The sequence below is a fragment of the Thamnophis elegans genome, chromosome 2, assembly GCF_009769535.1.
Source record: "Thamnophis elegans isolate rThaEle1 chromosome 2, rThaEle1.pri, whole genome shotgun sequence".
Taxonomy (NCBI): domain Eukaryota; kingdom Metazoa; phylum Chordata; class Lepidosauria; order Squamata; family Colubridae; genus Thamnophis; species Thamnophis elegans.
In genome coordinates this window covers 161,658,035-161,684,515 of record NC_045542.1, presented here as the reverse complement: position 1 = coordinate 161,684,515, position 26,481 = coordinate 161,658,035, and the positions used below count along the sequence as shown (strand labels likewise).

At 48.4% G+C, this 26,481-nt stretch overlaps 2 protein-coding genes across 2 annotated transcripts; both read left to right on the top strand.

Moving 5' to 3' along the window:
* The first annotated feature begins 529 nt into the window (after positions 1–529).
* Positions 530–22,440, top strand: LOC116502792 (zinc finger protein 91-like). The gene is made up of 5 exons (XM_032208723.1): positions 530–683; positions 3,474–3,765; positions 10,925–11,217; positions 12,142–13,540; positions 20,702–22,440. Exons 4-5 carry the CDS (start codon positions 12,225–12,227, stop codon positions 21,903–21,905), a joined length of 2,520 nt encoding a protein of 839 aa, XP_032064614.1. The 5' UTR covers positions 530–683; positions 3,474–3,765; positions 10,925–11,217; positions 12,142–12,224; the 3' UTR covers positions 21,906–22,440.
* On the top strand, positions 4,776–6,087 carry LOC116502496 (zinc finger protein 501-like). Its single transcript, XM_032208376.1, has 2 exons — positions 4,776–5,456; positions 5,554–6,087. Exons 1-2 carry the CDS (start codon positions 4,776–4,778, stop codon positions 6,085–6,087), a joined length of 1,215 nt encoding a protein of 404 aa, XP_032064267.1.
* Positions 22,441–26,481: the final 4,041 nt, after the last annotated feature.

The window sequence follows — 26,481 nt, the reverse complement described above, 5'->3', positions numbered from 1 at the left end:
GATGACCATAAGTTGAGGATCACCTGTAAGGTATTGATTTTTATTTATTACCTAATTTGGAAACCACCAATATCACCCAGCAGAGTGAATGATTTGCCTTCTTGGGAATGGATGGGGAGAAAGAACTATTTGAAAGATTGTGCATGTTTGTGTGTCTGTGTGTGTGTGTGAGTGAGTGGGTAATTATTCTACAAAGCCCCAGAGGGCAGGAGAAGAAACAATGGATGGAAAGTAATCAAGGAGAGAAGCAACGTGGAGTTAAAGAGACGCTTCCTAAGAGAATAATTCACCAGTGGAAGAGCTTTGCCTTCAGAGGTTTTGGGTGCTTCATCACTGGAGGCTTTTAAGAAGAGGCTGGACGGCCCTTTGTGAAGAATGGGATAGGATCTCCTGCTTGAGGAGAGGGCTGGACTAGAAGACCTCCAGGGTCCCTTCTGTTCGGATTCCTGAGAGCAAGGGGCGTGGCTACTTGCAGAACGCGGAACCCGAAGGGAGAGCAGAAGCCCCGCCCCGGCCTTCCCGTCTCCGTCTGCGCCTGCGCGTTCATCCCCGGTCTTTCCTCCGCTGCTCAGCATGGCCGCTGAGTCCTCCGTAGAGGGTCGCTCGGCCTCGCCTTGAACAGTTGGGGCTCCTTCCGCTGCGGTCCCTTCCTGCCAGGAGGGCTTTTCCTTCGCAGGAGAAAGGTAGCTGGAGTGGCCCCTCTTCCCCGGAGGGTCCCTGAGCCTGCGAGGATCCCGGGATGGGAGGGCTGGGACTGGGCGTCTCTGGGAACAGAGGGAAGGCTCCCTACAGACGGAGCTTTTCCCCTAAGGATTATGGGGGGGATGGAAGGGAAACCCCCAGAGAGGCTCCTCGCCTCCCCCGTTCAGTTTGGGGGGTTCTTTAAGGGGGGGGAGTTAAGTTGCTTTGAACTGAGCTCAGGATCTCCCAACCCGGAAAAGGTCCTTTTTCTTTCTTCTTAATCTAAAGAGAGAGAGAGAAAGCGGATGTTCTTTGCTTTCGCTTCCTTTTGTTTGGCGAAACGGAACAAAACCTTTTAAACTCCCAACTATTATTATTATTGTTTGGTTTTGTGCTGAAGAGGCTGCGATGTGGAGGTTCACAAATGACACCCTTGAAAGCCCTTTGGACTGGAGGCCCAGCCTGCTACCATGGCTACCCCCTCTAGCAAAGATAAGAAACTGTACACTCTGGATGCCAGCCTGGAGGATTTACTTAAGCTGCCACCTATCGATCCTCCGGTAGCGGCCCTCACCTCAACGTCTGTGCTTCCGCCTGATCTGTTGGGGGGCCTTAAGGCTGAGGATAAGAAATCTGAGAATGCCTGTCATAAGAAGCACCAGGCGGCCGCATGGGCAATTAAGACGTCTGCCTCGGCTTCCTTTCTTTCCAGGGCTGCTCTCCTCTGGTGGAGGAAGTTAATGGCGAGGGTTCCAGTTAAGGATACCAAGTTGAGGCAGGAGATTAATAAAATCATGGCGGCCACTGAGTACACTGCTGATGCCACCCTCAGTGCGGCTAAGTTCGCTTCTCGAACATACTGTACACAGTTATATTAAAGGTCTTTGATAGGCGTATATAATTTATTAATAAAATTATTATTCAAAATAACGAAGAGTGTCTTTTACAGCACGGACTGGACGGTCAAAAGACTCGAGAAGGCAGTCAGATGGTGCCATGCTCTGCAGTCAAAGTCCTGCTGCTTTCTAGCTTTATGTGTGTTTCCCTTTAAAACAGCCGCCATCTTGGTTCTTTTGGCTCCCTCCTCCCTCGCTGGATACTTCCGACTTTGGGATTGAATGAAAAGGAGCAGATTTTCCATTCACTTTAGGAAAAATCTCTTGGCGATTCGGATGGAGCCCCTGCTCGTAAGGGCAGATGATGGGTGGCTGCCTTTGGCAGCATTTACAGCCTCCAGTCTTTTTGTATATAAAGTGACAAGATTTGCACATCTGGATCAGGGGATTTTCTGCCCTTCTTCCTTGCAAATCCTCTCCAGCTCAGTCAGATCAGATGGCAACCCTCCATGGAGAGCCATTTTCAGGTCCCTCCAGAGATGGAAAGGAAGGCGGGTGAGATACGTTCACTGCCTTTCAGTTATTGTAAAAATAATAAACGCAGATATAAGTGAGGAAAAAAAATCAAACCATTTCTATTCGGCAGTGGCTGGGCAACGTTTTCAGCCTTGTATCCCTGTTGCATTGTGTTGGGAACAACAGGAGATCTGAGCTGCTCCCCCAAACTCTCTTCTTTCCTGTCTTGGGGTCTCTGGGATTAGGAAACAAAGGAATGTGAGAAGACCCCTCCATGCTCAGAGACCCCCACCCAATTTTAATTCTCAGATGGAGGGTCATCATGTGACTTCTGCCCCAGTGGCTGTTCCAGATCAGTGTAAATCCTGATGATACCTGAGTGAAAAGTTCCTGGGAGTAAAAGTAAATAAATATTTATTATCCTGTTAGGAAGGAACACCAAAAAAGTAAAAGTACCCCCCCCCCAAAAAAAAGTAGAGATCCCCGCTGGTTTCTGGCTCTTTAAACGGAGTTCCTAAAGAGAAGAACCTTAAAAAGGTCTTCTCTGTGTCTATCCTCATACAAGGGCACACACACAGACACAATAACACACAAATACAGACGAGAAAGATACTGGAGGAGGAGGGGCAGCCCTGCTTCCAATGTGCTGCAAAGGTACACTCTTCCCATGGGCAGAGGAACCCTCGACATCGACGCCCATCGGAGGAACAGAAGAAGTTTCGGAGCAGGGGGAGGGGCGGAGGGGTAGGGAGCTGGCCAAGGGGCGGGGCCTGAGGGCAGGCCTGAGAAGAGAGCAGAGGCCCCTCCCCCAGATGCATCTTCGCTTCACTCCGCGTGTCCCACTTTGCACGAGGAGGATCGTCACTGGATCCCTCGGGAGAGACTTCTGGGTCCCGCTCGGGACAGGTGAGGCTGCCTCCCAGGAGATCCCCTCCTCGCCAGGAGGAAGGGAGCTGCGGATCCCACTCTTAAATGGGCCTTAAAAGGTGTTTTGCGATATGCAATGTGCAATTAACCCAGACTGAGCTCATTGCAATGGGGAGGCTGGGATGTGGCAGCTCCTCCTTGGTGGATCTTTTGGAAAGCACAAACAGTCCGGAGGTTTTGAGGATGGTCTTGTGAGCAGCTGAGAGAAGAAGCTGGTGGCCAGGAGGTTGCCTTGCCTGATTTTGAAATGCCCAAAGTAGCGTTGGGTCCCCTGAAGCCTGGAATCTCGGGGGCCTTGCAACCTCCAAAAAGAGCAGGAAAGAGCAGCCCTTTTCTGATCTCTCTCACCTTCCTTTGAGGTTTCCTACTCACAACTATTCATTGGTCCCTCTTGGGCTTCATCCTGCTGGCTTCCTCCATTATGGCCCATCAAGATCTTCTTGAACCTCGATTCTGTCTCCTGTTATTTTGTATCCTCCTCAAACAACCCTATTTTTCCTCTTCCTCCTCCAGGTCATTTCTGGATTAAGCTCAGCATCTGAGTCCTTTTCATTTCCCTTTGCAGGGGAATAGTGAAGATGTGGCTGTGAACTCCAGAGAAGAGAAAGGGGCATTTTGGATCAGAACCCCCGAAATTTTGGCCGGGACTCAATCTTAGAAAATTAGGAAATCTTGGCCCCTTTGGAGGAGGAGCTTCCTGCACAAAGGGCCAATCGGTTAAGGAGAAATCAAACTGTTTGGCGGTGGGGATCCTCCCTGGCCTTGACCCAGAGGGGTAACAAGTAACCCAGAGACAATATTAAAGGTGAGTCAATGAAACTTGGTTTGGAAAATAAGTTTTTTAAAAATCTTTATGTGTAGCTTTATTTGCTCTGATCGGCAATGATCCTTTTCGGGGTGCCTGTGCTGTCACCCCTGGAGAAAAATGAAACTCCGAATCGGAGCCATTTCCCCCTCCTCCTTTCCTGTGGGATCTTCTGGGATCGAGTCTCTTTTAGGGTGGCCTGACTGAGCTCCTCCTTCTAATACACAAACACAGACACAGCATTTTGGTCTGACCTGGTTGTGCTCAGGGCATCGGAGAAGCAACCTGGGGTGTCCCAAGGAATCGGCCGGCCTCTCTCCCATCCGGGTAGGAAATGCAGAGGGATGGTCTCAATTCAGACAGTCCCATGTCTTCTGCTAATCCCTGGGTTGTGGAAGGAACCAGATGGGGCCCCAAGGGAAGCTCTGGATGGAGAAGCCAACAGCTGCTCCGTTCCCTTCTTGAAACGACATGGAACAGGCGGCTTGGAGGATGGCACGAAGGCTGCAGAGGCCTCCGGTCTGGGGATTAAGGGAGCATTTCTGGGTGGCAACGGTGACACTGGGCTGAAGTCCAGTCCTGGGGTCAGTGGCAGATGTCTGAAATGGCTGAAGGCCCCAGAACTCCACTTAAGGCACCATCTTGGCACTTCTGCCCCATTGCAGGGCCCAGGTGGGGCGACTGAGGCTTGTGGGGGCAGCTGCAGCTCTCCTACTTCATGCATGGCCTGTGCTGGACTTCCAGGGTCTCCCCCCTTCACCCCTTCAGGCACCCCTCCACCTCTTCCCTGGGTCTGCCTTCACTTAACAACCTCCCCAAAATCACTTAATGACCACAACAACGTAAGTGTTTTCCACCTAGAGATTTTTTGACTCTGCATTTCCCAAAAGGAAATACTTTTCTCTCTTTCTTTTTTCCTTCCAACAGCAGATAAAAGATTGTGACCAAAGATTTACCTTGAAGACAACAGAGGGTAGAAAATCAGCCCAAGTCAGCAACCAAGAGGAACCATGGAGCCTTGGAAACTTTTTGACCCCTCACCAAACACAAGCAGCTCTCCACCAAAGGACAAAAAATCCCATGAATGCTCAGAGTGTGGGAAATCCTTTGCTCTCCAGTCCCTCCTTTTGACCCACAGGAAGGTCCATGTGGGAAGTGGATCCAGTGAAGGTTTGGAGGGTGAGAAATCTTTCTCTGGGAAAAACTCCAAGGATCTCAGAATCCCCCCAAGACTAAACCCCTATAAATGTGAGGAATGTGACTTATGCTTTAGTCAAAAGTCAAGCCTTCTTAGACATCAGAGAATCCACACTGGACAGAAACCTTATCAATGTCTGGAATGTGGGATTTTTTTCCGTGAAAAAGCCACTCTCAGAAACCACGAGAGAATCCACACAGGGGAGAAACCTTACAAGTGTTGGGAACGTGGGAAGAGCTTTTCTCAGTACTCAGGTCTTTGGCTCCATGAGAAGATCCATGCAGGAATAAAGTCTTACAAATGCTTTGAGTGTGGAAAATGTTTCACCCAGAGTTCAGGTCTTCGGAGTCATCAGAAAACACACAGAGGGGATAAAAATGTAAAGTGCCTCGAATGTGGGAAAAGTTTTACCTTGAAATCAAGCCTGGTGCTACATCAGAGAATTCACACTGGAGAGAGACCCTATGAATGCCCAGAATGTGAGAAAAGATTTGTAAATTCTTCTCAACTTCGGAGGCACCAGAAGAGGCACAAGGGGGAGAAACCCTATGAATGTAGGGAGTGTCGGAAAGGTTTTGTTACACAAACAGAGCTCCAGGTTCATCAGAGAATCCACACGGGAGAAGCCGTATAAGTGTGGGGAGTGTGGGAAATGCTTCTCCACAAAAAACAACCTTGGAAGTCATCAGAGGCTCCACACAGGAGAGAAGCCACACAGATGCGTAGAATGTGGGAAATCTTTTGCTCAAAGTGCAGCCCTTTGGAGACATCATAAAACCCACACAGGGGAGAAGCCACATGAGTGCAACGAATGTGGAAGATTTTATCCTACCTCATCAGCCCTTAGAAGTCATGTGAAAACTCACACAGGGGAAAAAAAGTACAAATGTTTGGACTGTGGGAGACAATTTGCTGCGTCATATTCCCTTAGAAGTCACAGCCGAATCCATACAGGAGAGAAACCTCACAAATGCTCAGAGTGTGATAAATGTTTTCCACGGAAAGATTCTCTTGTGAGGCATCAGCGAATCCACACTGGAGAGAAACCATATAGATGTCTGGAGTGTGGAAAATGTTTTGCCCGATCTTCAGCACTGCACAAGCACACCAGAAGTCATACATGAGAGTGGCCTTACAAGTGTGCAGAGTGTGAGAAACCATTTCATTGCAAATCACAGTTAAAAATGCACCAGAAAGTCCATAACAGAGATAAACCTGCTTAGTCGTGAACAATTTGGATTTTTTTTTTTAACGTCACATGTTATAATTTACCAGGAACTGAGTTATATGTGTGTTGGCAGAGAACTGGAAGTCTTTTATTTCTGACCATAAATGGGAATGGATTTCTGATCATAAGTTACTACAATCATAACGTGTACCAGGATATCCTTGTTATTTTTTACTAGCCCTTGTTAATGAATAGGGAGAACTGAAGATTTAGAGAGGAGAAAAATGGGCTGAGGGTGGAATGAAGATGCATCTTATTATTTTATTTAGTGATAAAGGGTTGGTGTTGAATATGCTGGCTGAGGATGAAGAGGAAACATTTATTTTTCCTACTATCTTTTTGGGAGGGATTTTTTTTTCATTGTTTTTTCATACGTTCACGCACATACATACAGTATATTCACAATCATACTAGTACACAGTTGTATTGAAGGTCTTTGTTTGATCGGCATATATAATTCATTAATAAAATTATTATTCAAAATAATGAAGAGTGTTTTGTAGAGCACGGACTGGACGGTCAAAAGACTCGAGAAGGGAGTCAGATGGTGCCATGCTCTGCAGACAAAGTCCTGCTGCTTTCTAGCTTTATGTGTGTTTCCCTTTAAAACAGCCGCCATCTTGGTTCTTTTGGCTCCCTCCTCCCTCGCTGGATACTTCGGACTTTGGGATTGAATGAAAAGGAGCAGATTTTCCAGGGCGCTGCTCAGGAGAGTCCAAGCAAGGGTTAAATACAGCCAAACTGCCCAGAACTGAATTGAAACTTTAAGCCACGCCTCTGGTGCTGGTTATCTTCAGAATTTTTCAATTCAGCTAGCCCAGCGAATGCGCTTAAGGTTTCTCTGCAATTAATTTACTAGCTTGGACTCTCTTGGGCATTTATTGTGAGTATTATTCAGTTTAGGATGTGAACAGGCTGAGTGAGTGTATTTAGGATTATTTAATTCGTTCTTGGCTCACTGTTCTTTCCTCCCGCATCCTGTTTAACTCCCAGGCGCCGCTCGTAACGCAGGCAGCTGCTCGGGCAAGCGCGCGGGTCGGAGTTCCGATGCCAGCGCTGTTGCGACCCTTGTTGGGGAGGGGGAAGCCCCACTGGGGCTCCTGTTGTTGGCGTCCGTGCCTTGAGTGGAGGTGCGGAGCCTCAGAGCTCCGGATTGCTTGGCGGCAACTTTTAAAGTGATTAGTTTCTTTCCGGCCGCCATTTTGGAACTATTTATAGTTTCGGTTTCTACTTTATACCTTGTGCCGTAGCTGCCTGCAGCCTGATTCACAGCAGGAGCCGCGAGGAGCCACTCTTCGTCCGGCCTGGCTGGCAATTTGGTGTGTGTCCCTTTCACTTGAGCGGCAAGGATTGGCGCTGCTGGCCACAAGCCTCATTCCTGCAGTGCTGGGAGCCGTTAACGCTTGCCCTTTATTCCACCTGCTGGATATTGGGGCTGTGACCCCCCACGTCTCTTCAGAGCGTCTGTTGTTTTGCAGGGCTTTTACAAGGTGGTGAGTGGAGGTAGCCCCTGATTATCATTTTGCCCACAGTTCCTATATGGCTGAGCAGGCTCCCGAGGATTCCACCCAGGTAGGGGGTTCGTCGAGGGTTTTCTCCAGGCAGGCTGGCATTGCCGATCTGGTGAGTCTGTCCGTCCGAGACCCGTGGCGGATTCGTCCACAAAAGATTTCTCTCTGCCAGGGGGCCCTTCTTCATCCAGCCATTTGGCACTTGAGAGGGATCTCTTAAGCAAGGACAACCTTTCCACCAAGGTGATCAGCACCATTCAAGTATCACGTCGTCCTTCCACGACTCAGATTTACGACGCCACCTGGAGGGCCTTTGTTGCCTGGTGTTCTTCCAGAGGTGTTGTTACCTCGAGGCTTGACTACTGTAACGCGCTCTACATGGGGCTGCCCCTGAAAAGTGTTCGGAGACTACAACTAGTCCAGAATGCAGCCGTGCGAGCGATATATTGATACACCCACGTCATACCTATCCTCCGCGAGCTGCACTGGCTTCTCATTGGTCTCCGTACGCAATTCAAGGTGCTGGTTATCACCTTTAAAGCCCTACATGGCCTAGGACCCGGATATCTGTGGGACCGTCTTCTGCCACTCCCAATGACCGATACGATCGCATAGGGAGGGCCTTCTCCGGGTGTCGTCAGCCAGACAATGTCGGCTGGCAACTACCCGGGGGAGGGCCTTCTCTGTAGCCGCTCTGACCCTCTGGAATAAACTGCCCCTAGAGATCCGGACCCTACCCACTCTCATGGCCTTCCGTAAGGCTCTTAAGACCTGGCTATTCCGGCAGGCCCCGGGCTGTTGAACTCACGATTGAGTTCCATCCCCGATTAGACTGGGTGTATGTTGTGGTCTTTTTAATCTATGTTTCTGTGTTTTTAACTTCTATTGTAAATGGATTGTTGTAAGGCCCCCGGAGTCCTTCAGGATTGGGCGGCCTATAAATTTATTAAACATCAACATTAAACACAGCTTCGATTCCTGTCATCCTGGACTTTCTGCAAGACGGCCTTGACAAGGGTTTGGCGCCTAACACTCTTCGTCGTCAGGTGACTGCGCTCTCCACCATCCTGGCCCCCGAGGGTCACCTTTCTCTCGGCCGTCACCCCACCATTCGCAGTTTTCTCAGGGGGGCGACTAACCTGAGGATTAATGGGACCCCACCTCACTTAGGACATTCAGGCCCACTTGGCTTTTGCCCATATTGTTATGCTGCAGCCTGATTGTGCAGTTGTTGAATTTCATTTTTCCCCTCATTAAATCTACACTCAATTCCCCCTAATGAGAAAAGAGAACAGAATTTTAGAAATGTTTGCAAATGAATTAAAAAAAAGGGGGGGGACATTGGCATAAGTATTCAGACCCTTCACTCAGTTACTTTGTTGAAGCTCCTTTGGCAGCAGTTACAGCCTCCAGTCTTTTTGTATATAAAGTGACAAGATTTGCACATCTGGATCAGGGGATTTTCTGCCCTTCTATCTTGCAAATCCTCTCCAGCTCAGTCAGGTTGGATGGTGACCATCCATGGAGAGCCATTTTCAGGTCCCTCCAGAGATGGGAAGGAAGGCGGGTGGGATATGTTCACTGCCTTGACTTATTGTTAAAAATAATGAAGGCGGATATAAGTAGGAAAAAAATCAAATCATTTCTATTCCGCAGTGGCTGGGCAATATTTTCAGCCTTGTATCCCTGTTACATTGTGTTGGGAACAACAGGAGATCTGAGCTGCTCCCCCAAACTCTTTTCTTTCCTGTCTCGGGGTCTCTGGGGATTAGGAAACAAAGGAATGTGAGAAGACCCCTCCATGCTCAGAGACCCCCACCCAATTTTAATTCTCAGATGGAGGGTCATCATGTGACTTCTGCCCCAGTGGCTGTTCCAGATCAGTGTAAATCCTGATGATACCTGAGTGAAAAGTTCCTGGGAGTAAAAGTAAATAAATATTTATTATCCTGTTAGGAAGGAACACCAAAAAAGTAAAAGTACCCCCCCAAAAAAGTAGAGATCCCCGCTGGTTTCTGGCTGTTTAAACGGAGTTCCTAAAGAGAAGAACCTTAAAAAAGGCTTCTCTGTGTCTGGCCTCATACAAGGTCACACACAGACACATAGGAAAAAAGGAAGAAACTGGAGGAGGAGAGGCAGCCCTGCTTCCAACGTGCTGCAAAGGGACACTCTTCCCATGGGCAGAGGAACCCTCGACATCGACGCCCATCGGAGGAACAGAAGAAGTTTCGGAGCAGGGGGAGGGGCGGAGGGGGAGGGAGCTGGCCAAGGGGCGGGGGCTGCGGGCGAGGGCGGGGCCGGAGAAGAGAGCAGAGGCCCCTCCCCTCCCCCTGGATGCATCTCCGCTTCCTTTTGCGTGTCCCGCTTTGCATGAGGAGGATCGCCGCTGGATCCCTCCGGAGAGATTTCTGGGTCCCGCTCGGGGCAGGTGAGGCTGCCTCCCAGGAGATCCTCTCCCCGCCAGGAGGAAGGGAACTGCGGATTCCGCTCTTGGGTTTCCAGGGTTTTCCTGGGGAAGATCCGGCTCTGGCGTTGCCTGCAGGAAGCGGATCCCTCCCCTCCAGGGGGGCAAAGGGGGTTCCGTCCTCGGGCTTGATCTGCCCCCTCCTCGCCCGGCCAAGGCTCCCCGGGGGGAGGGGTGGATCTGGGAAGCAGCTTTTGGGGAGATCGCTTTCAGAAGGTCTCTCTGTGGTCCTTTTGAACAGGAAGCCTCTGAACCTCCGTCTCCCTCAAGTGCAGTTGGAAAAATGGAGTAAATGGGCCTTAAAAGGTGTTTTGTGATATGCACTGTGCAATTAACCCAGACTGAGCTCATTGCAGTGGGGAGGCTGGGATGTGGCAGCTCCTCCTTGGTGGATCTTTTGGAAAGCACAAACTCTCCGGAGGTTTTGAGGATGGTCTTGTGAGCAGCTGAGAGAAGAAGCTGATGGCCAGGAGGTTGCCTTGCCTGATTTTGAAATGCCCAAAATAGCGTTGGGTCCCCTGAAGCCTGGAATCTCGGGGGCCTTGCAACCTCCAAAAAGAGCAGGAAAGAGCAGCCCTTTTCTGATCTCTCTCACCTTCCTTTGAGTTTTCCTACTCACAACTATGCATTGGTCCCTCTTGGGCTTCATTCTGCTGGTTTCCTCCATTATGGCCCATCAAGATCTTCTTGAACCTGGATCCGTCTCCTGTTATTTTGTATCCTCCTCAAACAACCCTATTTTTCTCTTCCTCCTCCAGGTCGTTTCTGGATTAAGCTCAGCATCTGAGTCCTTTTCATTTCCCTTTGCAGGGGAATAGTGAAGATGTGGCTGTGAACTCCAGAGAAGAGAAAGGGGCATTCTTGGATCAGAACTCCTGAAATTTTGGCCGGGACTCAATCTTAGAAAATTAGGAAATCTTGTCCCCTTTGGAGGAGGAGCTTCCTGCACAAAGGGCCAATCGGTTAAGGAGAAATCAAACTGTTTCGCGGTGGGGATCCTCCCTGGCCTTGACCCAGAGGGGTAACAAGTAACCCAGAGACAATATTAAAGGTGAGTCAATGAAACTTGGTTTGGAAAATAAGCTTTTTAAAAATCTTTATGTGTAGCTTTATTTGCTCTGATCGGCAATGATCCTTCTCGGGGCGCCTGTGCTGTCACCCCTGGAGAAAAATGAAACTCCGAATCGGAGCCATTTCCCCCTCCTCCTTTCCTGTGGGATCTTCTGGGATCGAGTCTCTTTTAGGGTGGCCTGACTGAGCTCCTCCTTCTAATACACAAACACACACACAGCATTTTGGTCTGACCTGGTTGCGCTCAGGGCATCCGAGAAACAACCTGGGGTGTCCCAAGGAATCGGCCGGCCTCTCTCCCATCCGGGTAGGAAACTCAGAGCGATGGTCTCAATTCAGACAGTCCCGTGTCTTCTGCTAATCCCTGGGTTGTGGAAGGAACCAGATGGGGCCCCAGGGGAAGCTCTGGATGGAGAAGCCAACAGCTGCTCCGTTCCCTTCTTGAAACGACATGGAACAGGCGGCTTGGAGGATGGCACGAAGGCTGCAGAGGCCTCCGGTCTGGGGATTAAGGGAGCATTTCTGGGTGGCAACGGTGACACTGGGCTGAAGTCCAGTCCTGGGGTCAGTGGCAGATGTCTGAAATGGCTGAAGGCCCCAGAACTCCACTTAAGGCATCATCTTGGCACTTCTGCCCCATTGCAGGGCCCAGGTGGGGCGACTGAGGCTTGGGGGGGCAGCTGCAGCTCTCCTTCTTCATACATGGCCTGTGCTGGACTTCCAGGGTCTCCCCCCACCCCTTCAGGCACCCCTCCACCTCTTCCCTGGGTCTGCCTTCACTTAACAACCTCCCCAAAATCACTTAATGAGCACAACAACGTAAGTGTTTTCCTCCTAGAGATTTTTTGACTCTGAATTTCCCAAAAGGAAATACTTTTCTCTCTTTCTTTTTTCCTTCCAACAGCAGATAAAAGATTGTGACCAAAGATTTACCTTGAAGACAACAGAGGGTAGAAAATCAGCCCAAGGCAGCAACCAAGAGGAACCATGGAGCCTTGGAAACTCTTTGACCCCTCACCAAACACAAGCAGCTCTCCACCAAAAGACAAAAAATCCCATGAATGCTCTGAGTGTGGGAAATCCTTTGCTCTGCAGTCTCTCCTTTTGACCCACAGGAAGGTCCATGTGGAAAGTGGATCCAGTGAAGGTTTGGAGGTTGAGAAATCTTTCTCTGGGAAAAACTCCAAAGATCTCAGAATCCCCCCAAGACTAAACCCCTATAAATGTGAGAAATGTGACTTATGCTTTAGTCAAACGTCAAGCCTTCTTAGACATCAGAGAATCCACACTGGAGAGAAACTTTATCAATGTCTGGAATGTGGGAATTGTTTCCGTGAAAAATCCACTCTCAGAGACCATGAGAGAATCCACACAGGGGAGAAACCTTACAAGTGTTGGGAATGTGGGAAGATCTTTTCTCAGAAGTCAAATCTTTTGGCCCATGAGAAGATGCATGCAGGAATAAAGCCTTACAAATGCTTTGAGTGTGGAAAATGTTTCACCCAGAGTTCAGGTCTTCGGAGTCATCAGAAAACACACAGAGGGGATAAAAACGAAAAGTGTCTCGAATGTGGGAAAAGTTTTACCTTGAAATCAACTCTGGTGCAACATCAGAGAATTCACACTGGAGAGAGACCCTATGAGTGCCCAGAATGTGAGAAAAGATTTTTAAATTCTTCTCAACTTCGGAGTCACCAGAAGGAACACAGAAATGAGAAACCCTATGAATGTAGGGACTGTGGGAAAAGTTTTCTTACACGAAGAGACCTTCAGATTCATCAGAGAATCCACACAGGGGAGAAGCCGTACAAGTGTGAGGAGTGTGGGAAATGCTTCTCCAGAAAAGACCACCTTGGAAGGCATCAGAGGGTCCACACAGGAGAGAAGCCATACAGATGCGTAGAATGTGGGAAATGCTTTGCTCGTCAGGGAGTCCTTTGGACACATCATAAAACCCACACAGGGGAGAAGCCATATGAGTGCAACGAATGTGGAAGATTTTATCGTACCTCATCAGCCCTTCAAAGTCATGTGAAAACTCACACAGGGGAAAAAAACTACAAATGTTTGGACTGTGGGAAAGCATTTGCTCAGTCATCTCACTTTAGAAGTCACAGCCGAATCCATACGGGAGAGAAGCCCCATAAATGCTCAGAGTGCAATAAATGTTTTTCTCAGAAAAGTACTCTTGTAGTACATCAACGAATCCACTCTGGAGAAAAACCGTATAAGTGTCTGGAGTGTGGAAAACGTTTTGCCGGATCTTCAGCACTGCGCAAGCACTCCAGAAGTCATACAGGTGAGTGGCCTTACAAGTGTGCAGAGTGTGAGAAACCATTTCTTTGCCAATCAAAGTTAAAATTGCACCAGAAAGTCCATAACAGAGAGAAACCTGTTTAGTCGTGAACAATGTGGAATTTTTTTTTTACGTCACAAGTTATAATTTACCAGGAACTGAGTTATATGTGTGTTGGCAGAGAACGGGAAGTCTTTTATTTCTGACCATAAATGGGAATTAATTTCTGATCATAAGTTGCTACAATCATAACGTGTACCAGGATATCCTTGTTATTTTTTACTAGCCCTTGTTAATGAATAGGGAGAACTGAAGATTTAGAGAGGAGAAAAATGGGTTGTGGGTGGAATGAAGATGCATCTTATTATTTTATTTAGTGATAAAGGGTTGGTTTTGAATATGCTGGCTGAGGATGAAGAGGAAACATTTATTTTTCCTACTATCTACGCACATACATACAGTATATTCACAATCATACTAGTACACAGTTGTATTGAAGGTCTTTGTTTGATCGGCATATATAATTTATTAATAAAATTATTATTCAAAGTAATGAGTGTTTTTTACAGCACGGACTGCCACATTAAATCTACACTTAGTGCCCCATAATGAAAAAAGAAAACAATTTTAGAAATGTTTGCAAATGAATTAAAAAAGAAAAAAAACTGAAACGAGACATTGGCATAAGTATTCAGGCCCTTCACTCAGTTACTTTGTTGAAGCACCTTTGGCAGCAGTTACAGCCTCCGGTCTTTTTTGGGTATGAAGCAATAAACTTTGCACATCTGGATCAGGGGATTTTCTGCCCTTCTTCCTTGCAAATCCTCTCCAGCTCAGTCATGTCGGTGACCGTCCATGGAGAGCCATTTTCAGGTCCCTCCAGAACTGGGAAGGAAGGCGGGTGGGATATATTCACTGCCTTAACTTATTGTTAAAAATAATAAAGCTGGATATAAGTGAGGAAAAAAATTAAATCATTTCTATTCCGCAGTGGCTGGGCAACATTTTCAGCCTTGTTTCCCTGTTGCATCTAGTTGGGAACAACAGGAGATCTGAGCTGCTCCCCCAAACTCTCTTCTTTCCTGTCTCGGGGTCTCTGGGTATTAGGAAACAAAGGAATGTGAGAAGGCGACATGCTCCATGCTCAGAGACCCCCCACCCAATTTATAATTCTCAGATGGAGGGTCATCATGTGAATTCTGCCCCAGTGGCTGTTCCAGATCAGTGTAAATCCTGATGATACCCGAGTGAAAAGTTCCTGGGAGTAAAAATAAATATTTATGGTAGTGGCGGCATTACGAGGCTCCGCCCACCCACCCAGACATCATCATGGACCTTCTGCGGATGCGCTTCCGCTACCTAACAGGTGGTGAAGAGGATACCATTATTGGGGCACTTCTCTGGGCCTAAGCAGGATTCAGTGGGGGAAGGGGAGCAGGGGGAAGGGGAAGCGTAGGAGGGAAGGAGAAGCCCATCTGGCTTTCCTCTGAGGTGGGGAAGACCCAGTATCCCCTCCTTGGTCTGCCCACTGATCTCGCAGAGCCTCGCTGTGGTGCCTCGGCTGTGGTGGGGCCAGGAGGCTTTGCACGAGAGGAGAAGGAGGGGGAGGAAAGCCTCCACGGTGGGTTGACTCCTTCCTCCCCCAGCCCCAAGGAGACCACGCAGGGCTTTCCAAGAGGGTGAGAAGAGAGAGAGAGAGACAGAGGGGAGAGAGAAAGAAAGAGGAGGATGGGAGGGAGATAGGAAAAGAGATGAGAGAGAAATGAGAGGGATAGCAAGATAGAGGGTAACAGAGAGGGAGATACAGAGAAAAAGAAAGACAGACGAGAGAAAGAAAGATGGGAGAGAGGGAGATATATAGTGAAAAATCCTCAATAAAAGAATTGTTCAGAATAATGAAGAGTCTTTTTAGAGCATGGACTGAGTCAAGATGGCCGTCAGATGGTGCCGTGCTGTGCAGTCCATGCACTGTAGTTGTTGATGTGCTCCGAATGTTGGATCTGCCGGACTCCTATTGGCTACTTCAGTGGGGCTTCTGGCATCTTCCCGCCCCCTGTGAGCCCCTTGATCCGGACACCTGGTTCCCCCGAAGCGCTTGGTACCCGGATGCTCCTCAGGTCTGATGGAGGCTCTTTCTCCTTATAGATATGAGGCTCTCTGGGAAGAAAGTCCAGTCCTGGGAGACACGGAAGGTCAACTGGAAGTAGGGAAAAGAGCCCAGTGTGCCTGTTTCATACTGCTTCACAAGCTTGTACTCAACCCGGAGAAGACCGAATGGCTGTTGTGTTTCCCTCCCAATAATTCGACCAGTGTTCCATCGCTCAGGCTGGGGGGTCAAATTTTACACCCCTCAGAGAGGGTTCGCAACTTGGGAGTCCTCCTGGATCCACAGCTGACTTTCGAACACCATCTGACGGCTGTGACCAGGGGGGCATTTGCCCAAGTTCGCCTGGTACGCCAGTTGCGACCCTACCTGAACCGGGAGGCTCTCACAACAGTCACTCGGGCCCTTGTGACCTCTAGGCTGGAATACTGCAATGTGCTCTACATGGGGCTTCCCTTGAAGAGCATCCGGCGACTTCAGCTAGTCCAGAATGCGGCCGCGCGAGTGATCGTGGGTGCACCTCGGTTCGCCCACATAACACCCATCCTCCGCGAGCTGCGCTGGCTACCTGTTGATCTCCGGGTGCGCTTCAAGGTGCTACTTACCACCCATAAAGCCCTCCATGGTAGTGGATCTGCGTACTTGAGAGACCGCCTCCTGCCAATTACCTCCCTGCGACCTATAAGATCACATAGATTGGGCCTCCTCCGAATACCATCTGCCAGTCAGTGCCAACTGGCAACTACACGGAGGAGGGCCTTTTTCAGTAGCAGCTCCGACCCTTTGGAACGATCTCCCTGTGGAGATTCGTACCCTCACCACCGTCCAGACCTTCCGCACAGCCCTTAAGACCTGGCTATCCCGTCAGGCCTGGGGTTAAGATCACAATCTGTCCCCACCCGAATGAAGAATGAATGTTGTGTACTATTTTACTCTTATGTATTGTTTTATGTTTATTGTTTATACCCCCCCCTCCCTATTTTATGTAAGCCGCCCTGAGTCCCCTCGGGGAAAAGGGCGGCCTATAAATATTAATAAAATATTAATAAAATATCAAAAATATCAAAAAAACTGCCTCCCTCTCCCTCTCTCTCTCTCTCTCTCTCTCTCTCTCTCTCTCTCTCTCTCTCTCTCTCACACACACACACACACACACACACACACACACACACCATCTCCACCTGCCAGCCTTCAGCTCCTCCTGCCAAAAAGGGGGTTTCATTATTTGTGGCCCCTCCTGTGTGGGATTCTCTGTCCTTCCTTCCCTTCTGAGCTCAAGTGGGAGAGGCTGAGTTTGGGTCGGTCCCCCCTTTCAGCCCAGAGCCCATCAGGCACAGCTGGAGGGCAGAGGCAGCCATGGGGGTTCACCACAGGCAGCCATCACTTTACAACCATTTGAAAGTACAAGAGAGCCCCCCCCCCCCACAAAAGGTCCTTTATGACGGAGGTTCATAATGGGCAGACGACCATAAGTTGAGGATCACCTGTAAGGTATTGATTTTTATTTATTACCTAATTTGGAAACCACCAATATCACCCAGCACAGTGAATGATTTGCCTTCCTGGGAATGGATGGGGAGAAAGAACTATTTGAAAGGCTGTCAAGAAAGAAAAGATTGTGCATGTATGTGTGTCTGTGTGTGAGTGAGTGAGTAATTATTCTACAAAGCCCCAGAGGGCGGAAGAAGAAACAATGGATGGAAAGTAATCAAGGAGAGAAGCAACGTGGAGTTAAAGAGACGCTTCCTAAGAGAACAATTCACCAGTGGAAGAGCTTTGCCTTCAGAGGTTTTGGGTGCTTCATCACTGGAGGCTTTTAAGAAGAGGCTGGACGGTCCCTTGTGAGGAATGGGATAGGATCTCCTGCTTGAGGAGAGGGCTGGACTAGAAGACCTCCAGGGTCCCTTCTGTTCGGATTCCTGAGAGCAAGGGGCGTGGTTACTTGCAGAAGGCGGAGCCCGAAGGGAGAGTAGAAGCCCCGCCCCGGGCTTCCCGTCTCCGTCTCAGGCTGCCCGTTCATCCCCGCGCTTTCCTCGGCCTCGCCTTGAACAGTTGGGGCTCCTTCCGCTGCGGTCCCTTCCTGCCAGGAGGGCTTTTCCTTCGCAGGAGAAAGGTAGCTGGAGTGGCCCCTCTTCCCCGGAGGATCCCTGAGCCTGCGAGGATCCCGGGATGGGAGGGCTGGGACTGGGCGTCTCTGGGAACAGAGGGAAGGCTCCCTACAGACGGAGCTTTTCCCCTAAGGATTATGGGGGGGATGGAAGGGAAACCCCCAGAGAGGCTCCGCGCCTCCCCCGTTCAGTTTGGGGGGTTCTTTAAGGGGGGGAAGTTAAGTTGCTTTGAACTGAGCTCAGGATCTCCCAACCCGGAAAAGGTCCTTTTTTCTTTCTTCTTAATCTAAAGAGAGAGAGAAAGCGGATCTTCCTTGCTTTCGGTTGCTTTTTTTGGCGTAACGGAACAAAACCTTTTAAACTCCAACTATTATTATTGTTTGGTTTTGTGCTGAAGAGGCTGTGATGTGTAGGTTCACAAATGACACCTTTGAAAGCCCTTTGGACTGGAGGCTGGTCTTGCTAGGAAGCTGCAGAATAGAATAGAATTAAAATTAGAATTTAGAAATAGGAATTGAATTCTTTTTTGGCCAAGTGTGAATGGACACACAAGGGATTTGTCTCGGGTGGAGATGCTCTCAGTGTACATAAAAGGACAAGATACGTTCATCAAGAATCATCAGATGCAACACTTAGTGAGAGTCCTAGGGTACAAATAAGCAATCAGGAAACAATATCAATGTAAGGATGAAAGCCACTAAGTTCGTCTTGCAGTCATAAGTGGGAGGAGATGGGTGATAGGAATGATGAGAAGACTAATAGTAATAGTAATGTAGCATTTGTGAAAAAACTGTTCTTGTGTCTAGTTGTCTTGGTGTGCAATTTCTGTCCAGGATGTGAGGGGTCTGTAGATATTTTCACAGCCCTCTTTGAATCAGTACAGTACAGTTAAGTTAGTCCCATGGTTGTTAAATGCATCCGATTTTTCCCTTTGGCTTTGCTTGTCAGAAGGTCGCAAAAAGGGGATATCGCGACCCCAGGACACTGCAACAGTCGTAAATATGATTCAGTGGCCAAGCGTCAGAATTTGGATCATGGAACCAAGGGGAGATCCTTGCAACGGTGGGTTGAAAAACCCTCATGTCACTTTTTTCAGTGCAGTTGTAACTGTGAACGGTCACTAAATGAAATGTTGTAAGTTGAGGACTACCATATTTTTCGAAGTATAAGATGCACCAAGATTTTGAAGAGGCAAATTTTTAAAAAAGTAGGTAGATAGATAGAGGGATAAAGAGGGACAGAAAGAGAGAGAAATACAGTAATTAGTTAGGGAGAGGGATAGAGAGAGAGAAATACAGTAATTAGGTAGGGAGAGAGAGAGTGGGTAGGTAGGTAGGTAGAGGGATAGAGAGAGAGAGAGAAATACACTAGGTAGGGAGAGAGAGAGTGGGTAGGTAGGTAGGTAGAGGGATAGAGAGAGAGAGAAATACACTAGGTAGGGAGAGAGAGAGTGGGTAGGTAGATAGAGGGATAGAGAGAGAGAGAGAAATACACTAGGTAGGGAGAGAGTGAGTGGGTAGGTAGGAAGATGTTTCCAGATGTATTTATCCATGTCCTGGAGAAAGAAATTGCTGACAACCTGCAGCACCTAAGACTTGTTTCTGTTGGCACAGTACTTGATCAATGTAATTGTCATCAATCACTCTAACTAAAGACCTTTCCGAAAGGAAAAAAAAGGTTTTGCACTCTGCAAACCCCACCAAAACGGCCGATTTTTCACGAAAACGGGCCTGTTTTTTTCAAATAAAAGCCATGGATAGCCTTGTGGAGGGGGGGCTTCCAGATTGCTCCTTGGGGGGGAGGGGCAAACACCAAGCAAAAAACAGCCCGGTTTTTGTCGAAAAAATTGAATGGGTAGCCTTATGGAGGCTTATAGAGTGCTATTGGGGGGTGGGGGGGTAAAAAATGGCCCATTTTTTGCTCATTTCTGCCCTCCCCTGCCCCCAGGACCTGGGAGCAAGGGAGGGCAGGATCTCCTGTTTGAGGAGGTGGCTGGACTAGAAGACCTCCAGGGTCCCTTCTATTCGGATTCCTGAGAACAAGGGGCGTGGTTAGTTGCAGAAGGCGGAGCCCAAAGGGAGAGCAGAAGCTCCGCCCCGGCCTTCCTGTCTCTGCCTGAGCCTGCGCGTTCATCCCCGGGCTTTCCTCCGCTGCTCAGCATGGGCTCTGGAGTCCTCCGGAGAGGGTCGGGCAGTTGGGACTCCTTTCGCTGTGGTCCCTTCCTGCCAGGAGGGCTTTTCAACTTTGCCCATATCATTTAGGTAGTCCTCGACTTACGACCACAGCGGAGCCCCAAATGTCTGTTGCTAAGTGAAGCATTTGTTAAGTGAGTTTTGCCCCGTTTTGTGACCTTCCTTGCCACAGTTGTTAACTGAATCAGTGCAGTTAAGTTAGTCCCACGGTTGTTAAGTGAATCTGTTTTTCCTATTGGCTTTGCATGTCAGAAGGTCACAAAATGGGGATCATGCGACCCCAGGACACTGCAACAGTCATAAATACGAGTCAGTGGCCAAGCATCAGAATTTAGATCACGGGACCATTGGGGGATGCGTTGGGCTGGAAGACCTTCATGATCCCGTCCAAGGGAAAGCTTTTGTGATTCTCTATATTTCGCAAAAGGAAATTTATTTCTCCTCTTTTCCCCCCTCATCTCACAGAGAGTAAAAGATTGTGACCAAAGATTCACCTGCAAGGCATCTATCAACAGACAGTAGAAAATCAGCACAAGATAGCAGCCAAGAGGAAGGATGGACCGTGGGAAAGTGCTGGATCCCCCATCAGGCACAAGAAGCACTCCAAAAAAACACAAAAAACCTCATGAATGCTCAGAGTGTGGGAAATCCTTTGCTCACAGGTCCCTCCTTTTGACCCACAGGAAGGTCCATGTGGGAAGTGGATCCAGTCAAGGTTTGGAGGGCGAGAAATCCTTCTCTGGAAAAGACACCAAAGATCTCAGGAGCCCCCCAACACTAAAACCCTATAAATGTGTGGAATGTGACTTATGCTTTAGTAAAAAGTCACACCTTCTTAGACATCAGAAAATCCACACTGGAGAGAAACTTTATCAATGTGTGGAATGTGGGAATTGTTTCCGTGATAAAGCCACTCTCAGAGGCCACGAGAGAATCCACACGGGGGAGAAACCTTACAAGTGTTGGGAATGTGGGAAGAGCTTTTCTCGGAAGTCAACTCTTTCGTCCCATGAGAAGATGCATGCAGGAATAAAGCCTTACAAATGCTTTGAGTGTGGAAAATGTTTCACCCAGAGTTCAGGTCTTCGGAATCATGTGAGAACACACACAGGGGAGAAAAACGAAAAGTGCCTCGAATGTGGGAAATGTTTTACCTTGAAATCAACTCTGGTGCAACATCAGAGAATTCATACTGGAGAGAAACCCTATGAATGCCCAGAATGTGAGAAAAGATTTGTAAATTCTTCTCAACTTCGGAATCACCAGAAGGGACACAGAAATGAGAAACCCTATGAATGTGGGGACTGTGGGAAAAGTTTTCTTACACGAAGAGAACTTCAGATTCATCAGAGAATCCACACAGGGGAGAAGCCGTACAAGTGTGGGGAGTGTGGGAAATGCTTCTCCGCAAAAAACCACCTTGGAAGGCATCAGAGGGTCCACACAGGAGAGAAGCCGTACAGATGCATAGAATGTGGGAAATCTTTTGCTCATAGTGGAGCCCTTTGCAGACACCATAAAACCCACACAGGGGAGAAGCCATATGAGTGCAACGAATGTGGAAGATTTTATCGTACCTCATCAGCCCTTAAAAGACATGTGAAAGCTCACACAGGGGAAAAAAACTACAAATGTTTGGACTGTGGGAAAGCATTTGCTCATTCATCTCACTTTAGAAGTCACAGCCAAATCCATACAGGAGAAAAGCCCCATAAATGCTCAGAGTGCAATAAATGTTTTTCTCAGAAAAGTACCCTTGTAGTACATCAACGAATCCACTCTGGAGAAAAACCGTATAAATGTCTGGAGTGTGAAAAACGTTTTGCCCAACCTTCAGCACTGCGCAAGCACTCCAGAAGTCACACAGGAGAGTGGCCTTACAAGTGTGCAGAGTGTGAGAAACCATTTCATTGCAAATCAAAGTTAAAATTGCACCAGAAAGTCCATAACAGAGATACACCTGTTTAGTCGTGAACAACGTGGAATTTCTTTTTTTAACATCACATGTTATAATTCACCAGGAACTGAGTTATATGTGTGTTGGCAGAGAACTGGAAGTCTTTTATTTCTGACCATAAATGGGAATTAATTTCTGATCATAAGTTGCTACAATCATAACGTACCAGGATATCCTTGTTATTTTTTACTAGCCCTTGTTAATGAATAGGGAGAACTGAAGATTTACAGAGGAGAAAAAAGAAAAATTACAAGAAAGGAATGTGAGAAGACCCCTCCATGCTCAGAGACCCCCACCCAATTTTAATTCTCAGATGGAGGGTCATCATGTGAATTCTGCCCCAGTGGCTGTTCCAGATCAGTGTAAATCCTTTATGATACCCGAGTGAAAAGTTCCTGGGAGTAAAAATAAATATTTATGGTAGTGGCGGCATAACGAGGCTCCGCCCACCCACCCAGACATCATCATGGACCTTCTGCGGATGCGCTTCCGCTACCTAACAGGTAGTGAAGAGGATACCATTATTGGGGCACTTCTCTGGGCCTAAGCAGGATTCAGTGGGGGAAGGGGAGCAGGGGGAAGGGGAAGGGTAGGAGGGAAGGGGAAGCCCATCTGGCTTTCCTTTGGGGTGGGGAAGACCCAGTATCCCCTCCATGGTCTGCCCACTGCACTCACAGAGCCTCGCTGTGGTGCTTCGGCTGTGGTGGGGCCAGGAGGGTTTGCACAAGAGGAGAAGGAGGGGGAGGGAAGCCTCCACCGTGGGTTGACTCCTTCCTTACCCAGCCCCAAGGGCTTTCCAAGAGGGTGAGAAGAGAGAGGGAGACAGACAGACAGTCAGAGTGGCGGGAGTGTCAGCCTCTGCTTTGCTACTGCTTCGCCTGCCATTGAAACGGGGAGGGGGGGCATGGTATTTGGGAGGGGACTCATTGTTGTGCTGGAGGAAGATTCTAGATTTTGAACTGACCACCTTACTGCTCATGTGGAAGAGGAGTGTTTCCCGCCCAGGCCAACGGACCAGCATTCCATCTTGATGATGCCTTTCGACGTTATCTCACACCTGACATTTGGGAGAATTATTATTGGACCGTGCACGGGATGCCAAAGGGAGGGGGATGAATTATACAATATATTATTCGCTTTCGCGCCTAAATAACCAGACTTAGCTTAGCTTAGCTTCTATTCATTTATAATTAGTAAAAGTACACTTGATTTCAACAAATGGAGTTCTGTGGTTTTCTTTCCTGATTTTTGAATGAAGAAGGGCTGACAGGGAGAGAGAAAGAAAGAGGAGGATGAGAGGGAGATAGAAAAAGAGATGAGAGAGAAATGAGAGGGATAGCAAGATAGAGGGTAACAGAGAGGGAGATAGAGAGAAAAAGACAAACAGACGAGAGAAAGAAAGATGGGAGAGAGGGAGATTTATAGTGAAAAATCCTCAATAAAAGTATTGTTCAGAATAATGAAGAGTGTTTTTAGAGCATGGACTGAGTCAAGATGGCCGTCAGATGGTGCCATGCTGTGCAGTCCATGCACTGTAGTTGTTGATGTGCTCTGAATGTTGGATCTGCCGGACTCCTATTGGCTACTTCAGTGGGGCTTCTGGCATCTTCCCGCCCCCTGTGAGCCCCTTGATCCGGACACCCGGTTCCCCCGAGGCGCCTGGTACCCGGATGCTCCTCAGGTCTGATGGAGGCTCTTTCTCCTTATGGATTTCAGGCTCTCTGGAAAGAAGGTCCAGTCCTGGGAGACACGGAAGGTCAACTGGAAGTAGGGAAAAGAGCCCAGTGTGCCTGTTTCACACTGCTAATTCCTTCACACACACACACACACACACACCATCTCCACCTGCCAGCCTTCAGCTCCTCCTGCCAAAAAGGGGGTTTCATTATTCGTGGCCCCTCCTGTGTGGGATTCTCTGTCCTTCCTTTCTGAGCTCAAGTGGGAGAGGCTGAGTTTGGGTCGTCCCCCCTTTCAGCCCAGAGCCCATCAGGCACAGCTGGAGGGCAGAGGCAGCCATGGGGGTTCACCACAGGCAGCCATCACTTTACGACCATTTGAAAGTACAAGAGAGCACCCCCACACACACAAAAAGTCCTTTATGACGGAGGTTCATAATGGGCAGACGACCATAATTTGAGGATCACCTGTAAGGTATTGATTTTTATTTATTACCTAATTTGGAAACCACCAATATCACCCAGCAGAGTGAATGATTTCCCTTCCTGGGAAGACAACCGTTTCATTCTATGGCCGCCTCTCTTGTGAAACACAACAGGGTGTGTGGGGGCTCACAACAAAAGTAAAACCAACATCAAGAGGAGTAAAAAAACCTGACATCTGAAACACACACACACACAAACCACAACCTCTAATCCTGCAGAAAAGTCACACTTCCTGGGTCCCTCTAGATGGCAAATGAAACCGGTCAAGATCAGGGTTAATTACAACTTTGATCATGGTTTGTGTCCCCTTCATCAGTTGCTGCTTTCAAAAGTGAGAAAGGGCCCTGCCAGCCACACTCACCTCAAACAACTTCTGGCCTTGAAGGTGGATTTGAATTCTAACATTTCTCCTTCTGGAGCAGAGGATAATTTTCCTAAAGGTTCATTATCCTCAAACATATGTGTGTCTACACGGATATTGGTACATACATGTGTATGTCAACATCCGTGTTTCTCAACCTTGACCACTTTTAAGCTGCGTGGATGTCCACTCCCAGAATCCCCCAACTGGCCTGAATCCCGGGAGCTTTAAGGCTTTAAGAATGACCATTCCAAACCAACCCCCAGGACATCCAGTATGGCCTAGTGGTTAAGGCCCTGCGTTAGGAAGCCTGAGGCCATGGGTTCCAGTCCCCTCTTCGCCATGAAAGCCAATGGGTGACCTTGGGCCAGTCGCTTTCTCAGCCTAGCCCACCTCACAGGGTTGTTGTGAGGAGAATAGGCGGAGGAAGATGTGTTCCCTTCTTTGAGTTATTTGTAAAAATAATAAAGACAGATATAAATAAAATAAAAAAAACAATTCCCAATTTGCAGGGGCTGAGCAGCATTTTCAGGCTTCTTTCCCTCTTCTGTTGCCTCCTTGGGAAGAAGCTTGAGACCTTGGCTGCTCCCCCAAACTCTCCTCCCTCCTGCTCCCCTCCAGGGCTCTGGTGATTGGCAGCTGACCCACCCAAGAATGTGAGTCTCTGCAGAAACCCCCCTCACTCAGAGACCCCTCCCCCATTTAAGTTCTCAGGAGGGAGGGGCATCCCGTAACCTCTGCCCCAGCGGCTGTTGCAGATGACTGTAAGGTGTGACCGTCACTCAATGAAAAGCTCCTGGGAGGAAAATGAAAGATTTCTTATCCACTTAGGAGGAAACAGCCATAAAGTCTTTCGGCAGGCAGGAAAAAGCCAACTCTGTGTTTCTGCTAGAAGTTACTGGAACTTTGAGCGGAGTTCCCGAAGAGGAAAAAATGGGAAAAAAGTGTCTATCTGAGCTCATTGAAACAACAGACAAACTCTTCTCCCGAGAGGAGGAACCCCTCCCACTCCCCCTGGCTGGATTTCCGCTTCCCTCCGCGGGTCCCTCCTTTGCAGGAGGAGGATCGGCGCTGGATCTCTCGGGAGAGGCTCCTGGATCCCGCTCGGTGCAGGTGGGGCTGCTCTCCCTCCCGCCTCCACGCCGCCCCTTCAGCCAGGAGATGATCTCCCCTCAGGAGGAAGGGAGCTGCGGATCCCGCTCTTAGGTTCGCAGGGTTTTCCTGGGCGAGATCCGGCTCTGGCGTTGCCGGCAGGGAGCGGATCTCTCCCTTCCCTCCAGGGGGACAAAGTGGGCTCCGTCCCTCGGCTGGATCAGGTGCAGTTGGAGAAACGTAGTTTAAAACGTTTGTTGAGGTTTGTAATTTGCTCTTAACACAGATTGACCTCATTGCAATTGGGGGGGGGGGTTGTGGGGAAAGAAAAAAGGCTTTAAATGAATTGAATGGAGTTCATGTTGTCTTAACCCCCAAGAGATCCTTTTTCTTTGAGCTCCACCTAAAAGGCCAACAATTAAATCCTTTCTTCTAAGGCTAATCTTTACTTTCCTTCTGCTTTAAGAACGTGGGTAGAATTTCTAAGCTTTGTATTTTCCTCCTTTTGCCCAGAAGAGGCTGGGATGGGGCAGCCCCTCCTGGGTGGATGTTTTGGAACCCACCAATTCTATGGAGGTTTTGAGGCTGGTCTTGTGAGCAGCTCCTAGGAGAAGCTGATGGCCAGAAGGCTCACTTGAATAATTCTCTCTGTATTTGTTTGAACCGCCTACCTGGATCCTTCAACTTCCAAAGAGAGCAGCCCTTTTCACACATGCTCTTTTGCCCATCTGATCTCTCTCTCTCTTCTTCCATTGAGTCTTCCTACTCACAACTATGCAATGGTCCCGGCTGGACTCCCTCTTGGTAGTTTCTCTCCATTTTGGCTCATCAAGATCTCCTTGAATCCCGATTCTCTCTCCTTTATTTCTACCATTAACAAATAATTCCACCTTCTGCTTCCTCTTCCAGGTCATTTAGAGTACAGAATTAATGTTGGCATCTGAGCCTTGTTCCTTTCTCCTTGCAGGGGAA